Below are 27,158 nucleotides of genomic sequence, written 5' to 3' on the forward strand. Positions count from 1 at the left end.
TCCAGGAATGAAAGGGTTACCATATGAGGAACATCTGGCAGCTGTTGGGCTGTATTTCCTGGAGTTCAGGAGAATTGGGTGGGGGATCTTATAGAAATGTAGCCCCCCGGCCATCCTCAGGGTCGCTCGGCTATCTGTCGACTAGGGAAACAGCCTTTGGCCCCGGCAAACTGGGTAATTAGTTTGTGTGGACGCTGTGTGATGTACCCCACCCCGCCCAAATAACAGACAATACACCAGATACGATTAAATGATTTACAGTTTATAGATATTACTGGAACTATATAATTAAGAGAGAATAAAATATAAAAGACGCCACACTTATCAAAGTTCAATCTCTTCATGCACAAAACTGTTGGAGTTCTGGACCCTTTTTCTTCACCCTGCAACCCCTCGGACCACCTCGACCGTCCGCCTGGGACCAACAACGGTGGTTGACCAGACGCTCCACACGAGTCCGTCTCCGTCTCCCCCCTTGCCGAACGCCCTCCTCAGGGTCCAACCCCGTTAGCGGACATCACAGCACCTCATCCATTCTCTGTCTCTCTCTCTGTCCCGCGTTCTGCCTCAAAACCCCGCGCGTACAAATCTTCCAGATACACCAAAGTCATAACAACTATCCCAATTGGTTCATAACATCCTCTTATCACCCCCTAACCCGCAACAAGCTGCTAGCGCAAAGCTTTCTCAGCGTTTAACATAACAAAGAAGCATTCCCGATTATAACATAACAAAGAAGCCATTTTAATTGGCCTACACAGTAACATAAGAGACGAAACTCCCCTTACAGAAACATTCCAAATGTTAAAAGGCCTGAACAGATTAGATACGGCAAAGTTATTTCCCATGGTAAGGGAGTCTAGGACAAGACTTCAGGATTGAAGGACGTCCATTTAGAACTGAGATGCGGAGAAATTACTTTAGTCAGAGGGTGGCAAATCTGTGGAATTTGTTGCCACGAGTAGGTGTGGAGGCCAAGTCATGGGTGTATTTAAGGCAGAAATAGATGGGTTCTTGATTAGCCAGGACATCAAAGGGTATGGGGAGAAGGCAGGGGACTGGGAATGACTAGAAGAATTGGATCAGCCCATGATTAAATGACGGAGTAGACTCGATGGGCCGAATGGCCTACTTCTCCTATATTCCTTGATTAGCCAGGACATCAAAGGGTACGGGGAGAAGGCAGGGGACTGACTAGAAGAATTGGATCAGCCCATGATTAAGTGACGGAGCAGACTCGATGGGCTGAATGGCCTACTTCTCCTATATTCCTTGATTAGCCAGGACATCAAAGGGTACGGGGAGAAGGCAGGGGACTGACTAGAAGAATTGGATCAGCCCATGATTAAGTGACGGAGCAGACTCGATGGGCTGAATGGCCTACTTCTATATTTTATGGTCTTAATCCCATTTTAGTTTCCCCATATTCCATCAACTCCTCTCCAGATTTTACTTCACTACACATTCAGGAGAGTATAGAGCCCATTTAATCCAGCAGCCCTTACATCTTCGGGATGTTAGAGGAAGATGGCGCACCTGGGGAAACGCATGCAGTCAGGGGAAAGTATGCAAACTCCATGCAGACAGCACTCAAGGTCAGTAGTGTGATCAGCCTGGACTTGTGGCTTTAGAAGTAATTCAGTGCTACATCTGTGAATCAACAATCTCGGAGCTGGTTCTGATTGTCTGGGTTTTGACTCCTCACCCGGGAGGGGGGGTGGTTAAGGACACGTGGTGGTGATATTTGTGATGTTGGGCTGTAGGTCTGATCAACTTTAAACCTAAGCTCTACTGGTGATGGACAAGTCAGAGATGTACCATCCCTCCTGATGGATGATAAGTCAGTTGCATTGTAAACATTCAGGTTTACAGTTCATGACTGTATCTCTGTATGTGATTCAGCTAAATGTGCTTTTGCTTCCTGACTGCCTCTGTTTTCCAACCCACCTCTCCTTTTCCCATCGCCCCCATTCATCTCCATCTGCCCACTATTCTCACTGCTCCTCAGTCCACTTGTCACATTCTGGCCTCTGTCAATCCTCCCTCCTCTCCTCTCTAAACTGGCTGTCTCTCTCTTAATTCTGATGCAGGGCCATGACCTGCGGAGGCCCCCCCACACAGGGTTTCTTGATCGGTGATCTTTGGAATAGGAAGGATTTATGTTTACTACTGTAGGAAATGGACTCTCCTCATTCAGCTTTAGGTGAATTGAGCACATTTTAACCACCATCACATTGAGTATCATTGGATCAAGAGAATAAACAGACCTGCTTAAAAAGGCACTTCTGTATTCTGAGTTAGTTTGTAATTGGAACCAGCTTTGAATAAAATCAGATGGTTGTATGGGATGCTCACTGACAAATGTCATCCAATGAAGAGGCACAATTTGAAGGACTGTATGAAAGCCTGGGGAAGTTTTCCAGTGTGATATCATGAGCTGTGTCCTCTGGTGCAGCACCATGACTGTCATTGCAATTCGATAGACACGATATCAGGCAGGACCAGTGATGTCATCCTCCACATCGGCATGCTGTCAGTGTCTGATGGGCACCTAGATCCTGAAGTGTCATCTGATTCTCACATTTATCAGTAGTGCTCATTTTGAAGTAAGATTGTTAGATTGGTGAGACCTGTCGTAAACTGGGGAACCATTTCGTCCAGCACCTCTGCACCATCTGCCACCAGCGGGAATTCCCAGTGGCCCAAACATTTTAATTCCCGTTCCCATTCCAACATGTCGGTCCATGGCCACCTCTTGTGCCAAGATAAGGCCACCCTCGGGGTGGAGGAGCAACATCTTGTGTTCTGTCTGGATACCCTCCAACCTGATGGCATGAATATCCTTTGGTAAACAAATTTCAACCCCCCCCCCCCCCCCCAGCTTCTCCATTCCCCACACTGACTTTTGACTTCTGACCTGCCTATTACTTCCCACTGGGCCACCCCTTCCTTCCCTTTCGTCTCCAGCCTTTGACCTTTCCCACCCACTTGGCTTCACCTGTCACCTTCCAGCTTGCCTCTTTCCCCTCCCCTCCCCTCCCCCCCACCAACCTTTATATCCTGGCATCTTCCCCATTCCTTCTCAGTCCCGAAGGGTCTCGGCCCAAAACCTTGACTGTTTACTCTTTTCCATCGATTCTGCCTGACCTGCTGAGTTCCTCCAGCATTTTGTGTGTGTGTGTATGTGTGTGTTCCTTTGGATTTCCAGCACCTGCAGACTTTCTCATGATAATATTTGAGATTGTTAGATTTCTGTTAATGTAAAGCTGTGAAAGGGTATGGACCAAAGTCAGGGAAATGAAAACCAGTGCAAGAAGGGGAAAGTGGCCTCCCTGTGTTCCCATGTTGATCCAGCAAACCTGGAGCCCTATAAAACACGCAGCGTTTCTAGTTCCCCCTTCGCCATCCATTGCCTCCCGGTCTAACTTGGCATGAAGTGTGGACCAGTTTTGTGGATGAGGCCAGTGGGCTGGGAGTAGGACTGAGCCTGAGATCTTGTGCTGAGATTGAGGGGACTCTTGGTGCTGGGGGTGGGGGGGAGGGAGGTTGCTTGTTGACTGGCAGTGTGATATTTCAGGCCCATTGTTAGTTGGTTTATAAATACAATATTTGTGTTCTCTCACCAAAGCTACATTTTCTACCAGGCAGGAGCCATATCAAGTTTCATAGATAACAGAACATACTGTTCCTGCCACTGTTTGTACAGAGTTTGTATGTATACCCCATGGATTTCCTCTGGGTCTCGGGTTTCTTCCCACAGTCCAAAGATCAAAGCCAGAGATGGTGAATCTGTGGAATTTGTTGCCACAGGTGGCTGTGGAGGCCAAGTCGTTGAGTATATTTAAGGCAGAGGTTGATAAATTCTTGATTAGTCAAGGCATGAAGGCATATAGGGAGAAGACAGGAGATGGGGTCTGAGAGGGGAAAATAGACTAACCATGATGAAATGGCAGAGCAGACTTGATGGACCAAATGGCCTAATTCTGCTCCTATATATTATGGTCTTGTGGTATTTGTGGGTAGAAGTTGTCTAAGCAATTGCATTCCCCTTGGAAACCCTGTATTGGCCTCTCGGGTTCTGATCCTGAGAGGGTGTATTAAAGCACAAAGTTTGAGCAATCAGAGGTATGGCAGGCTGTCATGAGAAATTGGAAAAGGTTAATCAGAAGAAGTGAATTTGATTAGAAAACAAGATTTTTTTTTAAGAGACTAGTGATCCATGGAAGTAATTCATTCCTGGACACTCAACTCTGGTCAGCTGCTTCAAACTGATGGAATTTAGATAATGGCAATACTTTAGTACACAGGCTGCAGAAACAGGGTTGAAGGGCTTAAATTTTTACATGACTGTGAATGTTAATTCTAAATGGGCTTGGTCATCCTTTTGTGCATAGTGTAGTACGCTATGTCCATCTATCCAGACTCACGGAGACGTCACCCCTTCCAGAAGAGGAGGCTGCTGTCTGGTCAACCAGACGTTTAGCTGTGATGGAAAAGACGAGGTTTCACCCTTTCGAAAGCAATGGCTGAGCTGTTGCCCTCTGTAGAAGGGAACCTCTCTCTAAGCACTTCTGTCAATGTGGACAATGTATTGAAAGCGAGACATGGGTAAACAGAACTCAGTGTCTTGCACAGACTTGGGAAAGTCAATGTGGAGTGTGCTGATGCCAGTGAGTGTTAGAACTGAATGTCTTTGGAATCCATTGTGACTATTTCCATGGAGGTTGTGATCATCACTAACATTCTACTCTCTTGCCGTCTCCCTTGCTATTCCCCTGCACTCTAACTGGGAAGGACATCTCCATGAAAGCACAGTCCCAAATCTCAAAGGCGCAAACTGCCCAGCTTGTTCATACAGCAGATTGAAAGGAGGACTTTTACTCTTTTAGACCCTTTGACCCACCATAAGTTTCCATTTCTCCTGATGGAAATTTATGCTAGGCCAAAGGGTCAGAAAGTGTTTATGAGGCTTCAAAACCCTTATATGGCAAGGAAATTAATATTTAATTGGCATTTAGTTGAACCCACTACAAAGAATTAAAACAGTTGGAAATAAATTCAGTCTACATTACAATGTCAAATCACTAAATTTAGTTTATTGTGGAAATCTAGATTTACAACTCCAGTCAATATGCTTCACTGCATCATGACAAAAGAAAGTTTGTGCCAGTATGTATTGTGGGTAGAGTAACACCATCCCATATTCTGCCCTGGTAGTCTCCGACCTAACGTCACGTATAACAATTTGTCTGACTTTGGTAAGCCATCTCTGTCCTTTCTCCACTTTTTCCTCCTTATCCAGTTGGATCCCTGTGCCCTATCTCCCTCCACCCTGTCAGCCAGCTTGTCACTCACACATTCGTCCCACCAGCTCACCTCCCCCACCTTGCCTTTATTTCATATTCACACTGATATCCCTCATTAGATTTCATCTTCTCCAGTCCTTTGTCATTTCCACTTACCACCTCCCAGCTTTTTACATTTCCACTCTCTTCCCTCCCTCTTCTGCGCATCGCCCCTCCTCACCTGGATCCACCTATCAATTGTGAGCTCTTGCTCCAAAACATCCCCTCAACTTTTTACGCTGCTGAACTCCCCTTTCACCTGCCAGCTTGTACTCGTTCCCTGCCTCCAACCTTATTCCAGTTTCTGCCTCCTTCCAGTCCCGATGAAGGGCCTTGGCCCAAAACGTTGACTGTTACTTCCCCTCCATAAACGCTGTTTAACCTGTTCAGTTCCTCCAGCGTTTGTGAGTGTTGCATCTGCAGTCTGTCTTGTGTCCACTCTCTTTTCAATCCTGAAGTAGGGATAAATTAATTTCCCTAATTGTTAGTGCACGGATTCACTAAATCTAGAAAACTAATAAAAACCAAAAAACTTTTTCACCCAGAGAGTGGTGGATATATGGAATGCTCTGCCCCAGAAGGCTGTGGAGGCCAAGTCTTTGGATGCTTTCAAAAAAGAGATGGATAGAGCTCTTAAAGATAGCGGAATCAAAGGTTATGGGGATAAGGCAGGAACTGGATACTGATTGTGGATGATCAGCCATGATCACAGTGAATGGTGGTGCTGGCTCCAAGGGCCAAATGGCCTACTCCTGCACGTATTGTTTATTGTCTATAAAATTAAAATAAAGTTGCAAAGTGGTTTAATGTAGAACAACACAAAAAAATTGCTGGAGGAACTCAGCAAGTCAAATAACATCTATGGAAAGGAATAGACGGTTGACATTTCTGGCTAAGACCCTTCATCCGGAATGAAAAGGAAGCTCGAGTAAGAAAGTGGGGTGGGGGTGAGGGAGAGGAACACAAGTTGACAGGTGAGTACAAAACCAGGAGGTGATAGGTGGACAAGATGAGGAAATCTGATTGGAGAGGACAGTGGACCAAGGAAGAAAGGGACAGAGCAGCAGCACCAAAGGGAGGTGATGGGCAGATGAGGAGAACGAGGGCAAAGGTAACCAGAATGGGAAGTGGAAAAAGAGAGGAGGGAAGGGGGGAGAAATTTCCAAAAGTTGGAAAAGTCAATGGGTGATGATTCTGTGGATTTTACAGATGTAAGCTGCTACAAGTAATCTTAGTTTCCTTTCTTTAATGACAGGCATTGAGATTTCGCAACCTAACCAGCGCTTCATGATAACCATGGTGGCAAACTTCATAGCAATAGGAGGTCAGCTGCTCACACCAGGTCTCGCCGCCCTATGCCGCAACTGGCAAATATTGCAAGTTATCATCATCTGTCCATTCACCTTCATGATTCCTTACTGGTGGTAAGTATTTTCACAAGTGCAAAAAAGTGGTTATTTTGTGTGATTTAGTTCTGGTGCCATTGTAAGGATTGTTGGCTGAATTAACACCTACCAGCTGCTGTACACATTTGCAGCTTCTACTATCACTGTTTCACGTTGTGTTAAACCGTCTGATCTAATTTCATTATGGAGAGATCACCTTAAATGTTGGGGCAGATTCAGCTGGAGGGTGTTCACTAGTTCTGCAAAGAGCTACCCACTTGTTGCAGTTTGCATCTGAAGAGTGTGCCAGACATCTTAATATTCGCCTGTCCACCATCTGTCACCTGATCCAGGGGTATTCTGAAATTCACAGAGCTCCAAGGGCCAATGCACTTCGTGTCTGCCCCTGCAGCATTAGGTAAATTCTGGCTACTGAGGTCTTCTGCTGTAGCCCATCCACTTCAAGTTCAACATACCATGCATTCACTGCACACCACATAAATGCATAGTTATTTGAGTTGCTGTGACCTTTCTGTCAGCTTGAACCAGTCTGACCATTCTCCTTTTGAGCTCTCTCATTAAGAAGACAATTTTGTCCACAGAACTGCCACTCACTGGATGTTTTTTTGTTTTTCACACCATTCTCTGTAAACTCTAGAGACTGTTGTGCATGATAATCCCAGTAGATCAGCAGTTTGAGTTACTCCAGCCACCTGATATGGCATCACCAGTCATTCCTTAAGTCAGCTGATTGGATATTTGCATTAATGAGCAGGTGTACCTAATATAGTGGCCACTGAGTGTAGCTGGATTGTCCCATAAGCCTGTCATTTGAAAATGAAGAGAAAGCAGGATCTCCCAGTGGCCACATATTTTAATTCCACGTCCCATTCCCATTCTGCTATGTCTATCCACGGTCTTCTCTACTGTAAAAATGAAGCCACACTTAAGTTTGTAGGAACAACACCTTATATTCCGTCTGGGTAGCCTCCAACTTGATGGCATGAAGATTGACTTCTCAAACTTCCGCTAATGCCCCACCTCCCCCTCGTACCCCATTCGTTATTTATTTATATACACACATTCTTTTTCTGTCTCTCCTTTTTCTCCCTCTGTCCCTCTGACTATACCCCTTGCCCATCCTCTGGGTTTTTTTTTCCCCCCTCCCCCTTTTCCTTCTCCCTGGGCCTTGTGTCCCATGATTCTCTCATATCCCCTTTGCCAATCAACTGTCCAGCTCTTGGCTCCATCCCTCCCCCTCCTGTCTTCTCCTATCATTTTGGATCTCCCCCTCCCCTCCCACTTTCAAATCTCTTACTAGCTCTTCTTTCAGTTAGTCCTGACGAAGGGTCTTGGCCCAAAACGTCGACTGTACCTCTTCCCAGAGATGTTGCCTGGCCTGCTGCGTTCACCAGCAACTTTTATGTGTGTAGCCTGTCATTTGCTTGGGGTTGTAAACTGAACATCTATTTCTAAAATAAAACGTGGCCGAGTGTCTTCAATTTCTGTCTGCAAAGCTGCTGTGCTATCGTAACAAACCCTGCCTTTGGACTTTGCACCTAGGAATTTATGGTCTCTATTGCTGTATTTGCTCTGCTAATCAGCTTGATAATTCGCAGTGTTTTCCCAGAGTCTGTCAGGTGGCTGCTAGCCACTCACCAGTTACAAGCTGCTAAAGATTTATTGCTGGATTTTGCACACAAGCGCCGACTAGAACTGGAGGATGATGTGAAAGAATTTTTGTCAGGTAATCTGGATGGAACTAGTAATGGGTTGGTGCATGAAATATGTTCAGTTCTCGTTCCTGCCTCCTCTCTGACCAATCTCAGAGTGAAATAACCATAACACCTTTTCTTTCTTTTAGAGCTTGATAAAGAGCCAAAGCTAAAACCCCAAAAAGTACTCATAATCAAGCTGAAATCTACACGGATCCTGTGGAAACATATTTTAGTGCTTTGTGTGACTTCGTAAGTACACATCTGAGTTGAGATTATTGTCATATATATATATATATTGTCATATAGACGTATGCAGAGATCCAGTGAAGACCTTCACAGTTACAGCATCGTGGAGGCATGGGAGCACCATGATGGTTAGTGCCATGCTTTAAAAGCTCAGCGTCAGAATTCGACTTCAATTCCGCCGCCTGTACGAAGTCTGTACGTCCTTCCCGTGAGCACATGCGTTTACTCTAGGTTCTTCAGTTGTCTTGTACGTTCCAAAGATTAATAGGTTAATTGGTCATTGTAAAGTGTCTTGTGATTAGGCAGGGGTTAAATCAGTGGGTTGCTGTGGGGGGGGGGGGTTGCTCATTTGGCTGGAAGGGCCTGTTCCCCACTCTGTCTAAATAATTAAGTAGTATTCGCAAGAAAAGCATAAACGTAAGTGTACACAATTTTTACATGACAAAATGAAGTTAGAACAAAGTTGTGTAAAGTGATCGTAGTGCAGTAGGGTTGTTCTGGTTGGTTCAAGAACAGAATGGCTGAGGGGGAAGTAGCTGTTCTTGAACACGATGATGTGGATCTTCAGGCTTCTGTACCTCCTGCCCAATGGTGGCTTCAAGAAGATGGCAGGCAGGGATGATAGAATCTGCCACCTTGAAGCACTGCCTCCTAGATACAACTGATGGTGGGGAGGGACATACCAGTGATATCTTCTTAAAATAATGTTGAAATATGACTTGGGCCAAATCAAAGGTGGTGATAAATCAGCATACAGGAGGGAGATTGAAAATATGGCTGTGTGGTGTTATCACAATAACCTGTCACTTTATGTCAACAAGACCAAAGAATTGACTGTAGACTTAGGGAGAGGGAAACCAGAGATCCATGAGCCAGTCCTCATCGGAGTGTTGGAGGTGGAGAAGGTTAGCAACTTTAAATTCCTGGATGTTACTATTTCACAGGACATGTCTTGGACCTACACACAAATGCAATTGCAAAGAAAGCACGGCAGCACCTCTACTTGGGAGTCTGCAGAGATTTGGCATGACATCTGGAACTTTGATAAACTTCTATAGATGTGTAGCGGAGATTGTGTTGAATGGCTGCATCAAAGTCTGGAATGGGAACACAAACAGAAAATTTTGCAAAAGGTAGTGGATTCGGCCCAGTACATTGTGCGTAACGACCTCCCAACCACTGTGCACATCTGCATGGGGGAGAAGATGGCGACGCGACGCAGCTCGCAGCGGCCACTCTGGTGGTGATGTCTGTTATTTGTCAAGTAGGGTGCCATGCACAATCCTGATTTGATGGAGACGGACGTGACAGCATGGAGGAACATCTGGTGAAACGTCCGAAATGCCTGCTCCGGAGGAGAAGGCCCTGACTCCTCGGCTTTGCTTGTTGCTCGGCGGCTGGGACGGGGTCAAAGCGCTCGGCAGAGGTTGGTGCTCAGAGAGGCTGTGTCGGAGGGGCTGGTCAGAGGCCTGAAGTTTTCGGACGGACTCAGAGTCCGCTGCGGTTGGGTGCTTCCAATGGTGCTGCATCAGCAAGTTTGTGGCGCTTGCAGGTTCATGGCAGGGAGAGTTTCTCCCTTCTGCCGCCTGCGTGAGATGATGAGTCTATCGGGTCTTTGAGACTTTTTTTTTTAAACGTGCCCACGTTCTGCTCTTTATCAAATTATGGTATTGCTTTGCACTGTTGTAACTATATGTTATAATTATATGGTTTTGTCAGTTCTAGTCTTGGTTTGTCCTGTGTTTTTCTTGTGATATAATTCTGGAGGAACATTGTACCATTTTTTAATGCATGCATTTCTAAATAACTAAACGAGGACTGAGTGTCCTCGTAATCTAATCTAAATGCTGTTTTAGACAATAGACAATAGGTGCAGAAGTAGACCATTCGGCCCTTCGAGCCTGCACTGCCATTCTGAGATCATGGCTGATCATCTACTATCAAAACCCGGTTCCTGCCTTGTCCCCATAACCCTTGATTCCCCTATCCATAAGATACCTATCTAGCTCCTTCTTGAAAGCATCTAGAGAATTGGCCTCCACTGCCTTCTGAGGCAGCGGGTTCCACACCTTCACAACTCTCTGGGAGAAGAAGTTCCTCCTCAACTCTGTCCTAAATGACCTACCCCTTATTCTTAAACCATGCCCTCTGGTACTGGACTCTCCCAGCATCTGGAACATATTTCCTGCCTCTATCTTGTCCAATCCCTTAATAATCTTATATGTCTCAATCAGATCCCCCCTCAATCTCCTTAATTCCAGCTTGTACAAGCCCAGTCTCTCTAACCTCTCTGTGTAAGACAGTCCGGACATCCCAGGAATTAACCTACTGAACCTGCGCTGCACCTCCTCCACAGCTAGGATGTCCTTCCTTAACCCTGGAGACCAAAACTGCACACAATACTCCAGATGTGGTCTCACCAGTTGTAGGAAAGTAGCATCCATCATCCGAGATCCTCACCACCTAGCCTCTGCTCTTTTCTCACTGCTGCCATCAGGAAGAAGGTACGTGTGCCTCAGGACTCACACCACCAGGTTCAAGAACAATTACTACCCCACATCCATCAGGCTCTTGAATAAAGGGGTTAACTATACTCGCCCATTCATTGAGATGTTCCCACAACCAATGATCTCAATTTAAGGACTCTTTATCTTGTTATTTCATGTTCCCATTATTTATTGCTGTTTATTTATATTTGCATTTACAGTGTTTGTTGCCGTCTGCACTCTGGTTGATCTTTCATTGATACTTTTATAGTTGCTATTCGTTAGATTTGCTGAGTATGCCCACAGGAAAATGAATCTCAGGGTTGTATATGGTGACATATATGTTCTGGAAGCCAATTAGCTTCTCTTTTTTTTTGTAATTTATTTTTTATTGAATTTCATCATCAAACATTTCCATAAGATGTATTTCAGATACTGTACATATAACCATATAACTATACAACAATTACAGCACGGAAACAGGTCATCTCGGACCTTCTATTTCGTGCCGAACTCTTACTCTCAGCTAGTCCCACCGACTTGCACTCAGCCCATAACCCTCCATTCCTTTCCTGTCCATATATCTATCCAATTTAACTTTAAATGACAACATCGAACCTGCCTCAACCACTTCTGCTGGAAGCTCGTTCCACACGGCTACCACTCTCTGAGTAAAGAATTTACCCCTAAACTTTTGCCCTTTAACTCTCAACTCATGTCCTCTTGTTTGAATCTCTCCCACTCTCAATGGAAAAAGCCTATCCACGTCAACTCTATCTATCCCCCTCATAATTTTAAATACCTCTATCAAGTCCCCCCTCAACCTTCTATGCTCCAAAGAATAAAGACCTAATTTGTTCAACCTTTCTCTGTAACTTAGGGAATGAAACCCAGGCAACATTTTAGTAAATCTCTTCTGTACTCTCTCAATTTTATTGACATCTTTCCTATAATTTGGTGACCAGAACTGTACACAATACTCCAAATTTGGCCTTACCAATGCCTTATACAACTTCAACATTACATCCCAACTCCTATACTCAATGCTCTGATTAATAAAGGCCAGCATACCAAAAGCTTTCTTCACCATCCTATCCACATGAGATTCCACCTTCAGGGAACTAGGCACCATTATTCCTAGATCCCTCTGTTCTACTGCATTCTTCAGTGCCCTACCATTTACTATGTAGGTCCTATTTTGATTAGTCCTACCAAAATGTAGCACCTCACATTTTTCAGCATTAAACTCCATCTGCCATCTTTCAGCCCACTCTTCTAACTGGCCTAAATCTCTCTGCAAGCTTTGAAAACCTACTTCATTATCCACAACTCCACCTATCTTAGTATCATCTGCATACTTACTTATCCCATTTACTACCCCATCATCCAGATCATTAATATATATGACAAACAACATTCAATAAGATTTGTCAAACATGACCTTCCAGATGTCCTTGGCTACCTTGCCCAGAGGGCTTTGTCAACAGAGGCAACCTTTGGCCAACCATAAGAGTGTCCAAGCATCCCCTGCAGCTGCCCATGGAAGAAACTTGTCAGAAGCAGATCCCTGGCAGTTCTCTCCCTTACCCTGAGCGCTGGCCTGGTGTAAAAGCAGCATTCGAGCAACTCCAACCACTTGTATGACAGTCCAAGGAATTCTGTAGGCTCCATGGTTTCTGATGCTGACCTTCTCTAAACCACAGTTAGCTCTGCATGCATTCTGAATTTGGTGAGGGTGGAAGGTGGAAAGTGGAAGTTTGATAAGGGCTTGTGGAGCTAAATGGTGAGTCTCTGGGAGGTCAGGCACACAGCCGTTAAGCTCCCAAAGGCTTGGGCAATGAAAGCTGAGAAAGTGTCACCTGAAGAGCATGCAAGTGGGTGGGAGAAGGGAGAGAATGGTGGGCTGGAGGAATTGGGGAAATTATGTAGTTGGATATTACAGCAAAGAAGGTTAATCCAAGGATTTGGTGTGGGGGATGTTGGTTGCAGCCACAGATATGCCTGGAAATCCAGTGGGCAAGAAGGGACAGGCGGAGACAAAGCACAAGAAGTTGGAAATTGTCCATTTGATAGTGAGGAACTGGTCAAGGAGGGAGCAAAGTGGTGTAGCTATTGACATAGTAATGGTGAAGTGTCCTACAAGTGAGTTTGGATGGGGCAGATACAGTAAGCGACAATCATCCTGGTAGTTATCACAATGTATCAGCAAATAAATACTTTTACAGTTTACCTACAGATAAAAAAGAACTTGTTCCCTCTTCAGCGGGCACCACCTGGGTTATGCTGTAGGATTTTCAATGTTTTTTGATCATAGCCCTGTTTATTCACATTGGGTTAATATTTGCCCCTCTTTGTGCCTCGTGTCAGTGGCTATTCCTTTGATGGAACTGGGGCCACTCAGGGAATTCTTAAGCACTTCAAAGCATGAGTAGAGACTTTTAAAAAAACTTTAAACTAAATCATAATATTGTTAAAGCCACATGGACAGTTGTGAAGTTTATGCTCCACACAAAGTCTTCGTACTGTGGGGATGTCACCTAAGAAGTTGCACCTGTCTGCATGATTTTATTGTTGGGGGTAGCTGTGTGATATGTGAGCCCTTTCAACCCACAAAGACCAGTCTGACCAGTCAGTATTAATAACTTGCACCAATCCTCACCCAACCCTTTCTATTCTTCCAGCATTCTCAGTGACTTGACCACTCTCTGATTCCTCAACTCACACCAGAGGAAACACACATGGTCACAGGAAAATCACACAAACTCTGCGTGGTATCTGAGGTCCAGGCTTGGCCCAGGTTACTGGGCCAGTGCGCAGTAGCTTTACCAGCTGTGTCATTGTGCTGCCCTTCTGTGCACTTTTCTCTGAAGGTTTGGAGCTCTCATAACATCAATAATCAATATTTATTTCATTAGCCACTTTGTTTAATCATCAAATAATATTGATGCAATTTTGCAACAGTTATTAATAATTACATCAGATTTCACAGGTAAATTTAGTTTGTACAGTCAAGGAGATCTGATGAACAAAATGCCGTGGTATTGAGCGTAATACTAATGTTAATTCAGTTCCCTGTTATCTGAAGTATTCCAGCCATCTGCTCCTGTTGGTTAATTGAAAAACAAACACAATTTTCGGATGGCAATTGCCAAACTGCCTGATGTTTGCTCTTCAGCTCAAGGTAGCCTTTGAACTCATTAATTAGATTGCAGTCTTGTAATTCACACCCCTGAAACAAACATGTTTGAAACTGACATTGTGGGTAGGAAGACTTTGTAACTTTAGTGCAGTGGCTATTCTGGTAAAATGTTGTGCATTCTGACAAGGAAATGGATATATAATCTTGGACTCTAATCGTGCAGGAAGGGCAAGGTTCTAATTAGACCTCAGTTAAATGGAGCATGTGAACTGCAGCCTTCAGTTGACTGTTTGGGCTAACAGTACTTCAAATTTAGCTCATGGCATTTAAGGTAAATTATTTTAAATGGAAGGTGTGACCTCTCCAGACTCGCTTCCCCTTTGCTGTGCAAAAGTGCTGCTTGTCTTTGTTCTGAACTTTTTACTTGGAAAATGCTTAGGAGCTGGTGTGAAATGGTTACAGCTGATACTATATGCTAACATTACACATCTTTCTTCCTCACTAGCCCCTCCGTGTCACTTTTGCATTTAAACACCATTGTTGCAGACATCCCACCCTGCAAAAACTCATTTCAGGGAGGTTGCACCATCAATTTGCGGGAGACTTCCGGGAGAGGTGGGATGTCAGCAATAGAGTAGCTCCTTAGCAGCTAGCCAGCTAGTTTAAATAATGTTAGCTGTGCTAATGAACGAATGACACCTGTTAAACTCACCTCAACATGTCTTTTACAGTCTTAACCCACCATGGGCAATAGAAAAGTCACTGTTGCAAACAGTGCAGCGAGCAACACTGTCATTATTTTTGATCCCTTTTAGGCAGGGGTACACTTTAGTGTAGTCTGGGGTGACGTACATTTTATATTTTCTTTTTTTGGAACACTGCCATGACGCGCACGCTCACTCTCTCTCTCTCTTGTGGTCGCTCTCACGTCCTCTCACTCTCGTGGTCTCTCTCGCGCTTGCTCTCTCTTTCACGGTCGCTCTCGCGCTCGCTCTCTCTCTCTCTCTCGCGCTCTCAAAAAAATTGATTTCCGGGACATTGCATATAATTTGCGGGCATCAGGGACCACTATTCATATGTGGGAGACTCCTGGAACTTCCGGGAGAGGTGGGATGTCTGTTGTTGTGGTGCTAAGCAATTAAGCATTTCAAAACGGATGTCTTTTCAATTAATTTTGTATCTCAATATCTTTAATTTCATAGATTTAATTTTACATTAATTACAGTTTTAACAATTTCTAAGTAACTATGAATTTGAAACCATTGAAATCACTCTCAGCTTTTACAGCTGGCAAAGTTAGGGGTGGGGCTTTGTGGCCTGTCAGGCTTCAGGGAGAAGTGGAACTGAGAAAGACGTTTGGAATGCACTGCCCAAGAAAGTGATGAAGCTAGGTCCTCAGCATATACGAAGCATCTGCATAAACTTTTGAAGGACCAAACTATAGTGGGCTGTCAAATAGGATTAGTGTAGATTAGTGGTTCGCAATATTGCCCCCTGGGGGTGGTGGGTTACTCAGTAGAAAGGGGGGCAGCTGAGGAATTATGGGCTTAATAAATGAATTATTTATTATAAGCATTTGATCTTTGGTACCTCATTGATTACAATGATCATGTGATCACCTCACTCTTGAACTCACTGATCCCTTAGACCTTGCTTTTCAATGACTATAATATGCTTTAAGCAACGTATTTCTGTATTTGGCATATCATGAGAAACTTGGACTGAAGAAATCATGTTATGATTTTTTCCAATAATTCCCATCCTGTGCGTTATTGCTGTTCACTACTTTAGTGCAGTGTTAGCTAGTACAATTGAACTTTAAAGTAAATGAATAAGTCAATGAGAAACAAATACCAATTTTGCCGAGTGCATTGGGTTTAAAGGCATGCAGTTTGCTTAGAAGTTTGACTGCTCCAACCAAACCAGATGAAATGAGTTTTGCTGATACCATGAAAGTAATGCAGGAACATTTAGAACCAAAACCGTCTTGAACGTTTTCATTTCATGAGCAGAATCAAAAGGAAGGGGAGTCTATTTCAACTTAAGTGGCTGAATTGAAGAGATTGTCTGAGCATTCAGTTCAATGAAGAGCTTGATACACTGAGAGATTGTTTAGTTTGTGGAGTCTTAGAGGAAAGCATTCAAGAAAGGCTCCTAACTGAAGCACAACCTGCATTTAAAAAAGCAGTTGAAATAGCTGTATCAATGGAAACCTCAGCCAGATGCAATTGAGTTGCAGTCAGGAATGTAAGTGAGCATGAAAAATTGCAGTGTCTAAACAAAAACCAACCTGGCTGAACAAGTTGTGTTACCATTGTGGCAGGTGCTCACGCACACCAGACCAGTGTAGATTTAAAGGTGAAAGCTTGCAGGAAATGCAACAAATACCATGTTGGGCAGGCAAACATAAATGGGCTGCACAAGGAAGGATAAAAGAAAAAAAATCTAATAGCAATTTCAAAAAGAGCGCTAATATGCATGCTGTTAATGACACATCTGATAATGTGACAGATGCAGGACTGGAGAGCCTTGAGATTTACAATGTGAAAATTAACAATAGATGAGCTATATGGCTTACACCAGGAGTGACTGGCAAATTAATTAAAATAGAATTGGCCACTGGCTCAGCTGTTTTAGTCATTCCACAAAATGAGTTTGAACAGCATTTCAAAGATACTGATCTGAAACCAGCAGATACCCAACTAAGAACCTGTACTGGAGAAAAGATACTCCTGTGGGAATGGCATATATAACAGTGAAATACAACAAGCAACAAGCCACATTGAGCTTGTATGTGGTAAAAGCCAAAGGGCCACCATTGTGGGGGTGTGATTGGCTGAGACAACTGCAACTCGATTAGAGATCCATCCACCATTTGCATGCCACATCCCCTATGATAGTCAACTGTAAGCAAATGAAGAAAGACACTGGATGATGCCACAACTGCCTCTGTGCTGTATGCCATGAACCGTGGCCCAGCAGAGGGCAAACAGGTGTTGGTGCCAACCTCTGTTCCCCTGGTTGGAAAGCATATTGGACCAAGGAAGGACGGTGCTGCTCAGCAAGCGTGAAAGTGACGAAAGCACTGGTCCGACTACAACAGTTTTTGAAGACAACGTATCTGAGAAAACTTCTGATATGTTAATCAGGCAGTTACTTGTGAAATGTGGCTTGGGTTTAAGCTGGAAGAGAGTTCAAAGGGCTTCAGGAAAGTTGCAAGTATTGGGCTTTTGTGAGTATAAAGATCCAGAATCTACTCTATGTGCTTTCAGGTTATTGCATGAACTTCAGTTGAGAGACAAAAAGCTGCTTGTAAAAGCAGTTGCAAAGACCAAACCCAGCTGGATGAATGGACGACCAAAAAGAAAAGAGTCAGTGAAGATATGAAAACAGAGGATTTGTCAGATGTTGTGATGTGGAAACCATGCGGAGAGATCAGATCGTAAAGGGAGCAATACAAGGTTTAATAAGAGAATATGCCAGTAAACTAAGTGCACATCAAGATGCATCCACTAAAAGAAATGGGAAGGAGAAGAAAGGTGTCCAGACTGTTGCAACCACTTCCTGCAGCCTCCGACAACTCCTACAACCACCGTGGAGGGGGCCCCAGAACCCGAGGTTGTTTTCACATCCACAAGCAGAGTGGCCTCCCTTGTCACGAAAGACATTAGCCCACAAGGGTGAAAATTCCGCCACAGAAATTAAATGGACAATTTAAAATTTACTATGCTGTGGACATCTATATAGTAGTTATATTGCTTTCTGTGTATATAGTTCAGATGCGATCTATCTTGAGTTGGACTTTATAGCTAAGCAGGGAGGAGTGTTGTGTATTTAATATGTTAGTAATGTTTGAGTAATATTGTAAATATATTTGATTAAGCATTCTTCATTTAAATGATTCATTATGGGTTATATGTTTTAAAAAAAAAGTGAATTGCATACGTCATGACACTACCACGTGCCTCACTTAAAGAAAACATGAACTAAGACTCTCATTTCTTGGCTCCCTTTTTTCCTTTAATGTTTTAGAGATACAAAACTTAACACTTTGGATAACAGAATTTGCTCTGCAGTTGGATGAGTCAACTTTGGCAGGTAACAAATCTTTGCTTCTTGGCTATGTTCGCTTCATAAAAGATGAACATGGTTCAAGGGTTGTTACTTGGAAGGGGAGTAGAAACAGTTACGAAGGGGAGTCCATATTTTGGGCTGTTGAGCAATTTTTCATAGAGAAGGACATTCTGCTCACCAACAGTCATGCTTTTGCCAGAGATAGGGCACCATCCATAACTGGATACCACTGTGGGGTTATTATTTTCTTGGAAAAAAGCTGTAACTAACATATTTACCATTCATTATGTAATTCAGACAACACCTTTCACAAAAAAACCTATGTAAACAGCTGCACAAATCATTAAAATGCTACTATCACAGAAATGAATAAAATCAAGTCCCATGCTCCCAATTGTCAACCATATCAAGAGCTTTGTACTGAGAGTGATGGACAGTTTGAACACTTGCTGTTGCACACGGAAGTCAGATGGCTCTCAAAAGAAAACTGCCTGAGACACTTGGGTGCTTTTCGAAACTGATAAAATTCTTTGAAGACTTTGAGGAGTTAATGGGAAAGATGGAGGAAGAATTGATCTGGCTACAAAATAACTTTGGGTTGAACCCAAAGTTCCAAAAATCACATTAAGACTTTCGTCGCAGAAAGAAATTTCTGAATCGTATCCTGCACTGTGGAAAAAGATCAGGATGTTCTTAATTGCTTTTCCAGCATCATATTTAGTGGAACGCAGTTTCAGTGCAGTTGTCCAAGTCTTTCAAAGCAATGGAACAGGCAGCAAACTACAGAGCGTGGGGATCTGAGACTCCTGACTGACATTCAGCCTGATGTTGAGAAGCTGATATCACTGTACCAAGCCCATTCATCTCATCGAAAGGTGAAAAAGTACAAAGTAGTGAATCGTTGAATGACTAATGTATGCTCTAAAACTGTTGATGAAAATAGTTTTAAACTGTAATTAAATAAAGAATTACTTTTATTTGTAGCTTTAAATAGATTTGAATAATTTTTGCAGTTATTTGTCACTGCTTTGAATTTGCAGTTCCTACTTTCTTTCACTGTGTATTGTAAATCAAAATTCTTCAGTAATTTTTCTGTAATGGCCAGAAAGGGAGAGGGGGTGTTGGGGATGTGCTAAGGGGGTGGTAACACAAAAATGTTTGGGGATCGCTGGTGTAGATGGATTGGTGATGGTCAGTCTGGTTGTGGTGGGCTGAAAGGCTGTTTCTCTGTATGATTCTGACCACGGATGTGTGAACATTTGTAGATCTTCCTCCTCTACGCCAGGGACCTCATCCTAAGTCACTCCATACCAGGAGAATAAACCCTCTATATTTGGTGAACGCAGCAGACCAGGCAGCATCTCCAGAAAGAGGTGCAGTCGACGTTTCAGGCTGAGACCCTTTGTCAGGCCCTGACGAAGGGTCTTGGCCTGAAATGTCGACTGCACCTCTTCCTAGAGATGCTGCCTGGTCTGCTGCGTTCACCAGCAACTTTTATGTGTGTTGCTTGAATTTCCAGCATCTGCAGAATTCCTGTTGTTTGCCTCTATATTTAGTTCTGGTATGGGCATGAGGGGACCACAACAAGAGGGATCTACCCAGTCAGATTTTTTTTACCTTTTTGCAGAGAATTGAGTCACTTTCAAAGCTTTAATTGTTTTCTGTCAGTAGAAAAAAGGATTTGATTAGCACTGGCAAACAATATCCAGGCTCAGAGTTTCATTTATTGACAGCTTCAGTAAACAATTATAGTTGTAAGTATTGTGCTCCTGAATTTTCAATGTCAACTTGATTATAGAAATTGGTTCATTCACTTGAGGTGAACCATTTGCTTCCATTGGTCCTGGAGAAGTTGTGTTTGTAGTCTCTTGTGTCTCCACGTTTTCTTTGAATAGTTTATGTACTGAGATACAGCACAGAATAGCCCCTTCTGGTCCTTCCAGCCACTGATTTAATTCTGGCCTTGCAATGCCTACTCAACCCACCAGCTGGTCCGTCTCTGGACTGTGGGAGGAAACCCACACGGTCACGGGGAGAACGTACAAACTCCTTACAGGCAGCGGCGGGAATTGAACCTGGGTTGCTAGTACTGTAAAGCGTTGTGCTAACCACTACACTACCATAGTTGTTTTGTTTTGTGGAGAAAGTGCAGCTCTGATTGAAGCAAGAGAATAAGTGACATTGACACTTACTTTGGGCATCTTTCTGTCAGAATAGAGCCTGTGTAATGGGATAAACGGCAGTTCAGCACAGTGCTTCTCATAATTATCCCTCATTTGCTGCTACTGATCAATGGTTTGAGCTATGCTGTCTTCTTGAATAAGTTGTCCAACACTGTCCGCCTTGCAACCAGTGTCCTTATTGACAGTTGATAACCCCTGGGAAGGAAGGTTGTCAGTGATGGCCATAATTGTACAGTATGCAGCACACAGCTCACATGATGAGTGGCCTAAAGAGGTTGTAGTCTCACGATGGTAGCTGTGGAATTTAACTTCTATTGATGATCTGTAATTTTAAATAGACCAATAGATAAGATCATGAATCATTGTAAAATTCCACTGTTGATCTTCAGGAGAGAAACTGTCCGTCCTTGTCCATCTGGCTCCAGAAATTCTCCTAGCACTCAGTCTGTTCCTGGGCAATGACATTCTGGCACTGAACTAATGACCAATATTTGGTGAACAAAGAGCCTATTGCTTGCCGAATTACAAAAGCTGATTTTTTTTTGAGTGTAAGATGCATTCTGACTCTTCCTGTCCTCTTGATTTTGTTCTGCAGCCTGGCAGGATTTGGGATCCACAATTGCTTTGCAAAGAGTCTGATGGAGCATAAAGGAGAAACACTGAGCAATTTCTACACCCACTACTATGTCATGGAACTGATTGGGATTCTCTCCTGTGTGGTCATGTGCTTACTCGTTGGGCTGATCGGGCGAAGAGGTACCCTGCTAGTATTCACCATCCTGACAGCACTCGCTTCCCTTCTACAGCTGGGCCTCATCAACAGTAAGTCCTGCTTTGGCCGATTCTCCTTCCCTCCACCTTGACTGGGCTGATCATCTACATTTTGTGGCTACTGTGGAATAGTCAGTCTATTGCTTGCTATGTCACAAAACCTAAAAATAATTGGGGAGCAACACACAGACACTGGAGGAACTCATGCCAGGAGAGAAATGCATTCTGGATGAAGGGTCTCCACCCAAAATGTCACCCGTTCATGTTCCCTCGTAGATGCTGCCTAACCCACTGAGTTCCTCCAGTACTTTAGTATTGCTCTGGATTTTCAACATCAGTATTGCCTTGCTTTCAATAATTGGGGGGGGGGTGTTGAGTGAGGGTGGTTGATTTGAAGATTATACCCTACCTGGGAGAAGTACTGAGATACGTTGGGATGTGTGGAAGTCGAGGGTCAGGTAACAGTGAACAACATTTTATAAACCCTAAGATCCAAGTTAAACAATCCTTTCAAAGCCCGATTTCTCTGCTGCAGGATGCTAGGAGTTGAACTTGACCACAACTGTTCAGATTTTTTGTGTGTGTGTGTGAGAAAAACAGGAATAAAAAGCAATGTATCAGATATGAATGTGTTCACACTGTATCTTCCTCCCTCCCTCATTACGTTCTGTGGCCACTATGGAATAACCAGTCCGTTGCTTGATTATCACAAAACCTGAAAATAATTGGGGAGCACTAGAGGAACGCAGGCCAAGACGCATGTATATATATATATAAAAAATCAGTGCTACTTCCATCTTCAACCCTGTGGACAGATATTGTTGAGAGTTCAACAGAAAAATCTTTACCAACTTTCAAGAAAGAACACAATTAGAACAAAAACAAGGCCATTTTAGTGCTAAACTAGTCATTAGGGTTGAACAGGTTGGTTCAGTAAGTGAATGTTTGAATGGAAGTAGCTGTTCTTGAACCTGGTGGTGTGGGACTTCAGACTTCTGAATCTCTTGCCCAGAGCAAAGAACGACCCAACGGTCGGGCGATTTAAATGCTGGGCCAAGTTGGAAAGGTCAGGTATGGGCCAAGGAGTGACCCGGGGTCTGTACCAGAGAGTGTCCCAAAGTGTCCGAGCCTGGGTCCAAAAGCAAGCAGTGACCCAGGGTCTGTACCAGAGAGCGTCCCAAAATGTCCAAGCCTGGGTCCGAGATCAAGGCGTGATCCAGGGTCTGTACCGGAGAGCGTCCCAAAGTGTCCAAGCCTGGGTCCGAAAGCAAGCAGTGACCCAGGGTCTGTACCGGAGAACGTCCCAAAGTGTCCAAGCCTGGGTCCGAGATCAAGGCGTGACCCAGGGTCTGTACTGGAGAGCGTCCCAAAGTGTCCAAGCCTGGGTCCGAGATCAAGGAGTGACCCGGGGTTTGGACAGTTTAATTGTTGGGCCAGATTGAAAAGGTCAAGGTTTCAGGGCCAAAGTTGAGGGACAGGATGGTTCAGCTAGCTGCTCCATGAGGTTTACTTGTGTCTGCGCTGAATTGAGACTGTGGCCTGCATCTAACGGGCTCCCGGACGGCTGCAGTGTTGACTGGCTTCGTGGCTGGACTCACTTTCATTGACCTTAGTTGTTGTTTGCACAGTATGTTTTTTTTTCTGCACGTTGGGGTTTGACTGTTTTTATTTTAAATGGGTTCTATTGAGTTTCTTTGTTTTGTGGTTGCCTGTAAGGAGACAAATCTGAAGATTGTACAAGGTATACATACTTTGACATGGTGGCTGCAAGAAGATGGCATGGCCCAAATGGGTTAGCTGCCTTGAGGCAGTGCCTCCTGGAAATGCTACCGATGGTGAGGGGAGGTGGATGTGCCAGTGATGTGTTGGCCAAATCTACTATTTTCCACAGCTTCTTGCATTTGTGCACATTCAAATTGCTATACCAGACCATGATACAACTAGTTAGGATACTTTCAGCAATAACTCTGTAGAAGTTTGTTGGAAATGCTGGAATCTGGAGCTAAACCAATCTGCTAAAGGAGTTCGGTAGGTCAGGCAGCGTCTGTGGAGGCAAGGTTAACATTTCAAGTCAAGACCCTGATTCGGACTGAAATATTCTGTTGTCATTTTAATAATGGATATCAATGTTCTACTTGTTTAACACTACATTTGACACTGCAAAGAGCAAACTTTTTTCCATTAATCAACAGCTCTGTTTTAAATAATACTACTTTTAGGAACTTCAAAAACACTTCATTTAAGTGCTGCAACATCAGTGAAGTTTTATGTCAGAGGTTGACTCCAATAATTAATAAGTTTGAAATGGCTAGTCTACTGTGCAAGTTCACTCTGTACAATGCAATTCAATAGGCAGAGAGTAGGGGTTCTAATGGCAGAATACTCATGCAAGAGCCATCAGCACTGTTAATAATTGTTTGAACAGTATGTTATTTAGTCCCCAGATGAATCCCACTTTCTTGCAAACTACCATCCCATCTCTGTACATTGCTTCACATTGGCTCCTGATTTAAGAAATGCATCAACTTTAAAATTTTCATCCTTGTTTTCAAAACTAGCTGTGGTCTCAAAGTTCCCTATCGGATATCCACTCCCTCCATCCTGGCTATCCTGAGGTAGGTGCATCCAATTGCTGGCACCTCCTCATCACCTCTGCTACCAAAGTCCCCATTGCCTCAACCTTTCACCTCTCCTTTAGTATGCCTCTTGATCCTTCCTCTTCATCATCTGCCCTATTACCATAAATTGCTCTGTATAGCTTTTATCTGTTACCATCACAAAACACCTCCAGGTGAGGGAAAATCAGATGCCATGGCTTACTGCACAGGTCTGTGCACAGCTGAGGGATCGTGATGCTGCTTTTAGATCAGCAGATGTGACAGCTCTCATTTATACCTGGTTTGATACACAGAACAAAGTGCTGGTGAGGAAGGTACCCCTCCCCCCAGAGGAGCAGACTCTCCATCTGGCTGAAGCAGAGGTGAGGAAGAAGACCCTAACCTGTCAATCCATGCAAAGCTGTATAACGGACCGGGTCAGGGTCTGCAAGACTGTAGAACGTACCGGGTCGGGGTCCGCAAGACCGTACGGCGGACCGGGTCGGGGTCCGCAAGACCGTACAGCGGACCGGGTCAGGGTCTGCAAGACCGTATAGACCAGCTAAGTGAGATGCTGATGGACATTCAATGCCTCTCTGAAACAATCCATTGTCCCCTCAGTTTTCAAGATGTCACCATCATTCCAAAGCCAGAAAAGGGGACAGTAACCTGCCTAAATGACTATTATCTAATAGCATTAACATCAACCATTATGAAACGTTTTCAGTGGCTGGTCATGGAATGCGTTAAAGTCTTGCTCCCGGCTGCATTACACCCCTTCTGGTTGGCTTATCACTCAAATCGATCCACTGACAATGCAATAGCCACTGCCCTCCACTCTGTCCTGTCCCACCGAGAAAATGGGGTCTCATATGCTAGACTGCTGTTTATAGACCTCAGTTCAGCGACCAACACCATCATACCCCAGAAACTGGTGGGGAAACGGTCCCCGTTGGATCTCAACACCTCCCTTTGCATCTGGATCCTGGACTTAACAGTACAGCCAGTCAGTTGGTGTGGGCAGCAACGTCTCTCATGGTACGCTGAGGACTGGCACTCCCCAAGACTGTGCCCTCAGCCTGCTGCTGTTCACACTGACACGTGACTGTGTCGCAGGATCCAGCTCAAACTGTGTCGTCAAGTTTGTGGATGACACCTCAGCAGTTGCCTCAACAAGGATGGTGAGTCGGAGTACAGAGAGGAATTGGTGTGAGAAGAACAACCCAAGTCTGAATGTGGAGAAGACCAAGGAAATCATTCTGGATTTCAGGAAGGCGCAAATGAACCATCCCCCTCTGTGAATACGTGGCTCCTCTGCAGAGAGAGCTAAGTGCACCAAGTTCCTGGGAGCTCACATCATGGATGACCTCACCTGGTCCCTCAATATCACCTCCCCGAACAAGAAGGCACAGCAACGCCTCCACTTCCTAAGGAGATTGAGACGAGCAAGGCTCCCCCACCCCCAGTCTTAATTGAATTTATAGGAACACTATTGAAAGCGACCTGATAAGTCCACCTGGTATGGGAGCAGTTGAGCATGGGGCCGGAAGTTCCTACTAAGAACTGAGCACTGCTGAGATGGTCTCCCTGCCATCTATCAGGGACTTTTATCAGGAGTGCTGTGTATGCAGAGCCCTTAGTAGTATCAAGGATCCCACCCATCTATCCAGCATCCTCTTTGACTTTCTACCATCAGGCAGGAGGCTCCAATGCATAAAAACATTTTCTTCCCTCAGGTCATTCGGCTTCTGAACTCTCTTGCCACACCGCATTCGAAGTGTCACTGGTTAGTCTGTTCTGTACCTGACAATATTTAGTTTATGCACTTTATTTGGCTTATGTGTAATTCATCTGTAGATTTTATCCTTCAAGTTATTGTATATTATATGTGTGTTTTACATCCTGGTTCAGGGAACGTTTTATTTGACAGTATACATGTATGTAGTTAAATAACAAAGGCTTGACTTGATGAGATGCTGTTTTTACATAAAACAGCCATGTAAATGATCTGATGTAGTTCGAGATAACCAGGGCATTTGTCAACAAAATGTAGTCAGCAAGCTTCCTCAGTGGCTTATTGATATTGTAGGACACTGTCAGCATTTAAGGTTTCAGTGCTTTGATAATCCTACCAAACTCACACCAAAAACATTGCCGGAGAACAGCATCATCTTAAACTTGTATTCTGCATGAACCCCAACCTGGCCTCAATCTTCTCATCTATTGTATTCAGGTCATTCCTGTGACGTGTTGTGTTCTGGAGTTTGCCTCTAGGTTTCTAAGGATGGGCGACCGTTTGGATCTGCTGTATGAAGTGCTAGTGAGGCTTGATATTCCCTGACACGCCATCTTCATTCTGGGATTGTAGATGAGCAGGAGCTCCTGGTGTTAATGATTTCCATGCCATTGGAATCAGTTGGTTGATTTGTGAAGTATCATGTGCTTCTTGGAGTGCAACATCAAGTACACGTTAAACAAATACAAGCACAGGCGTCTTCACTCAGTGGGCCACTTCTTCAGAATGAAGACCATCATCCTCGACCCTGAGGGATAGCCACCACGACGATGAATGTGTTGTTTGTATTAACTGTGTGTAATTAATCTCCAAACTTTTATGGATTACCGATTAGTGCTTCCTGTGGTGCAGTTGTACCTCACAGTTTCACGTAGAGATTAGAGATTGCCATGGATCTCATGGTCCTGTTTGTCCTTGGGACACGAGCAGCTTCTTTGTTTGTGGAGGGGAACCCTCTATCGCCATCCCAATGTATTACTGACAGCCTGACCTAGAGCCAATGCAGTCATATTGCTCATACTGTGAAAACCAAAGACCCAGCAGAGGGACACTTGAAGTGGTGTCAGAATATGGTTGTTCAATACTTTAAACCTGTTCAAGCAGTAAGGTGTGTGGTCCCCATATTCTCTAATTCCTCCTGATGTTCATTTGTTATCACCTCTGCCCTCAACACACTTAACTTCACAATTGCAACTCCTTGAGCAGGAGAATTGCAATGACTCATGACTCACTGCTCAAAGTATTCCTCACCTCAGTCCAAAATGACCAGCCCCTTATCCTGTGACTCCTAATTGTGTGCTCTGTAACCTGCAAGAACAGAATCTCCTACCAGTGCTTGCGAAGTCTCAAATGAATTCACCCTGCATTCCTCTGAAGCATAGAAACATAGAAAATAGGTGCAGGAGTAGGCCATTCGGC

At 44.1% G+C, this 27,158-nt stretch overlaps 1 protein-coding gene across 1 annotated transcript in view; it reads left to right on the top strand.

Annotated features, from left to right (window-relative positions):
- Window positions 1-27,158, top strand: part of LOC140212364 (solute carrier family 22 member 23-like) — a 131,122-nt gene that overhangs the window by 73,244 nt on the left and 30,720 nt on the right. Inside the window, exons 4-7 of the mRNA XM_072283072.1 lie at window positions 6,601-6,769; window positions 8,350-8,477; window positions 8,595-8,697; window positions 21,172-21,398. Of these exons, the coding sequence (XP_072139173.1) occupies window positions 6,601-6,769; window positions 8,350-8,477; window positions 8,595-8,697; window positions 21,172-21,398 (627 nt within the window). The remainder of the gene's footprint in view (window positions 1-6,600; window positions 6,770-8,349; window positions 8,478-8,594; window positions 8,698-21,171; window positions 21,399-27,158) is intronic.

This window comes from Mobula birostris, chromosome 19 (genome assembly GCF_030028105.1).
Source record: "Mobula birostris isolate sMobBir1 chromosome 19, sMobBir1.hap1, whole genome shotgun sequence".
Lineage (NCBI taxonomy): Eukaryota > Metazoa > Chordata > Chondrichthyes > Myliobatiformes > Myliobatidae > Mobula > Mobula birostris.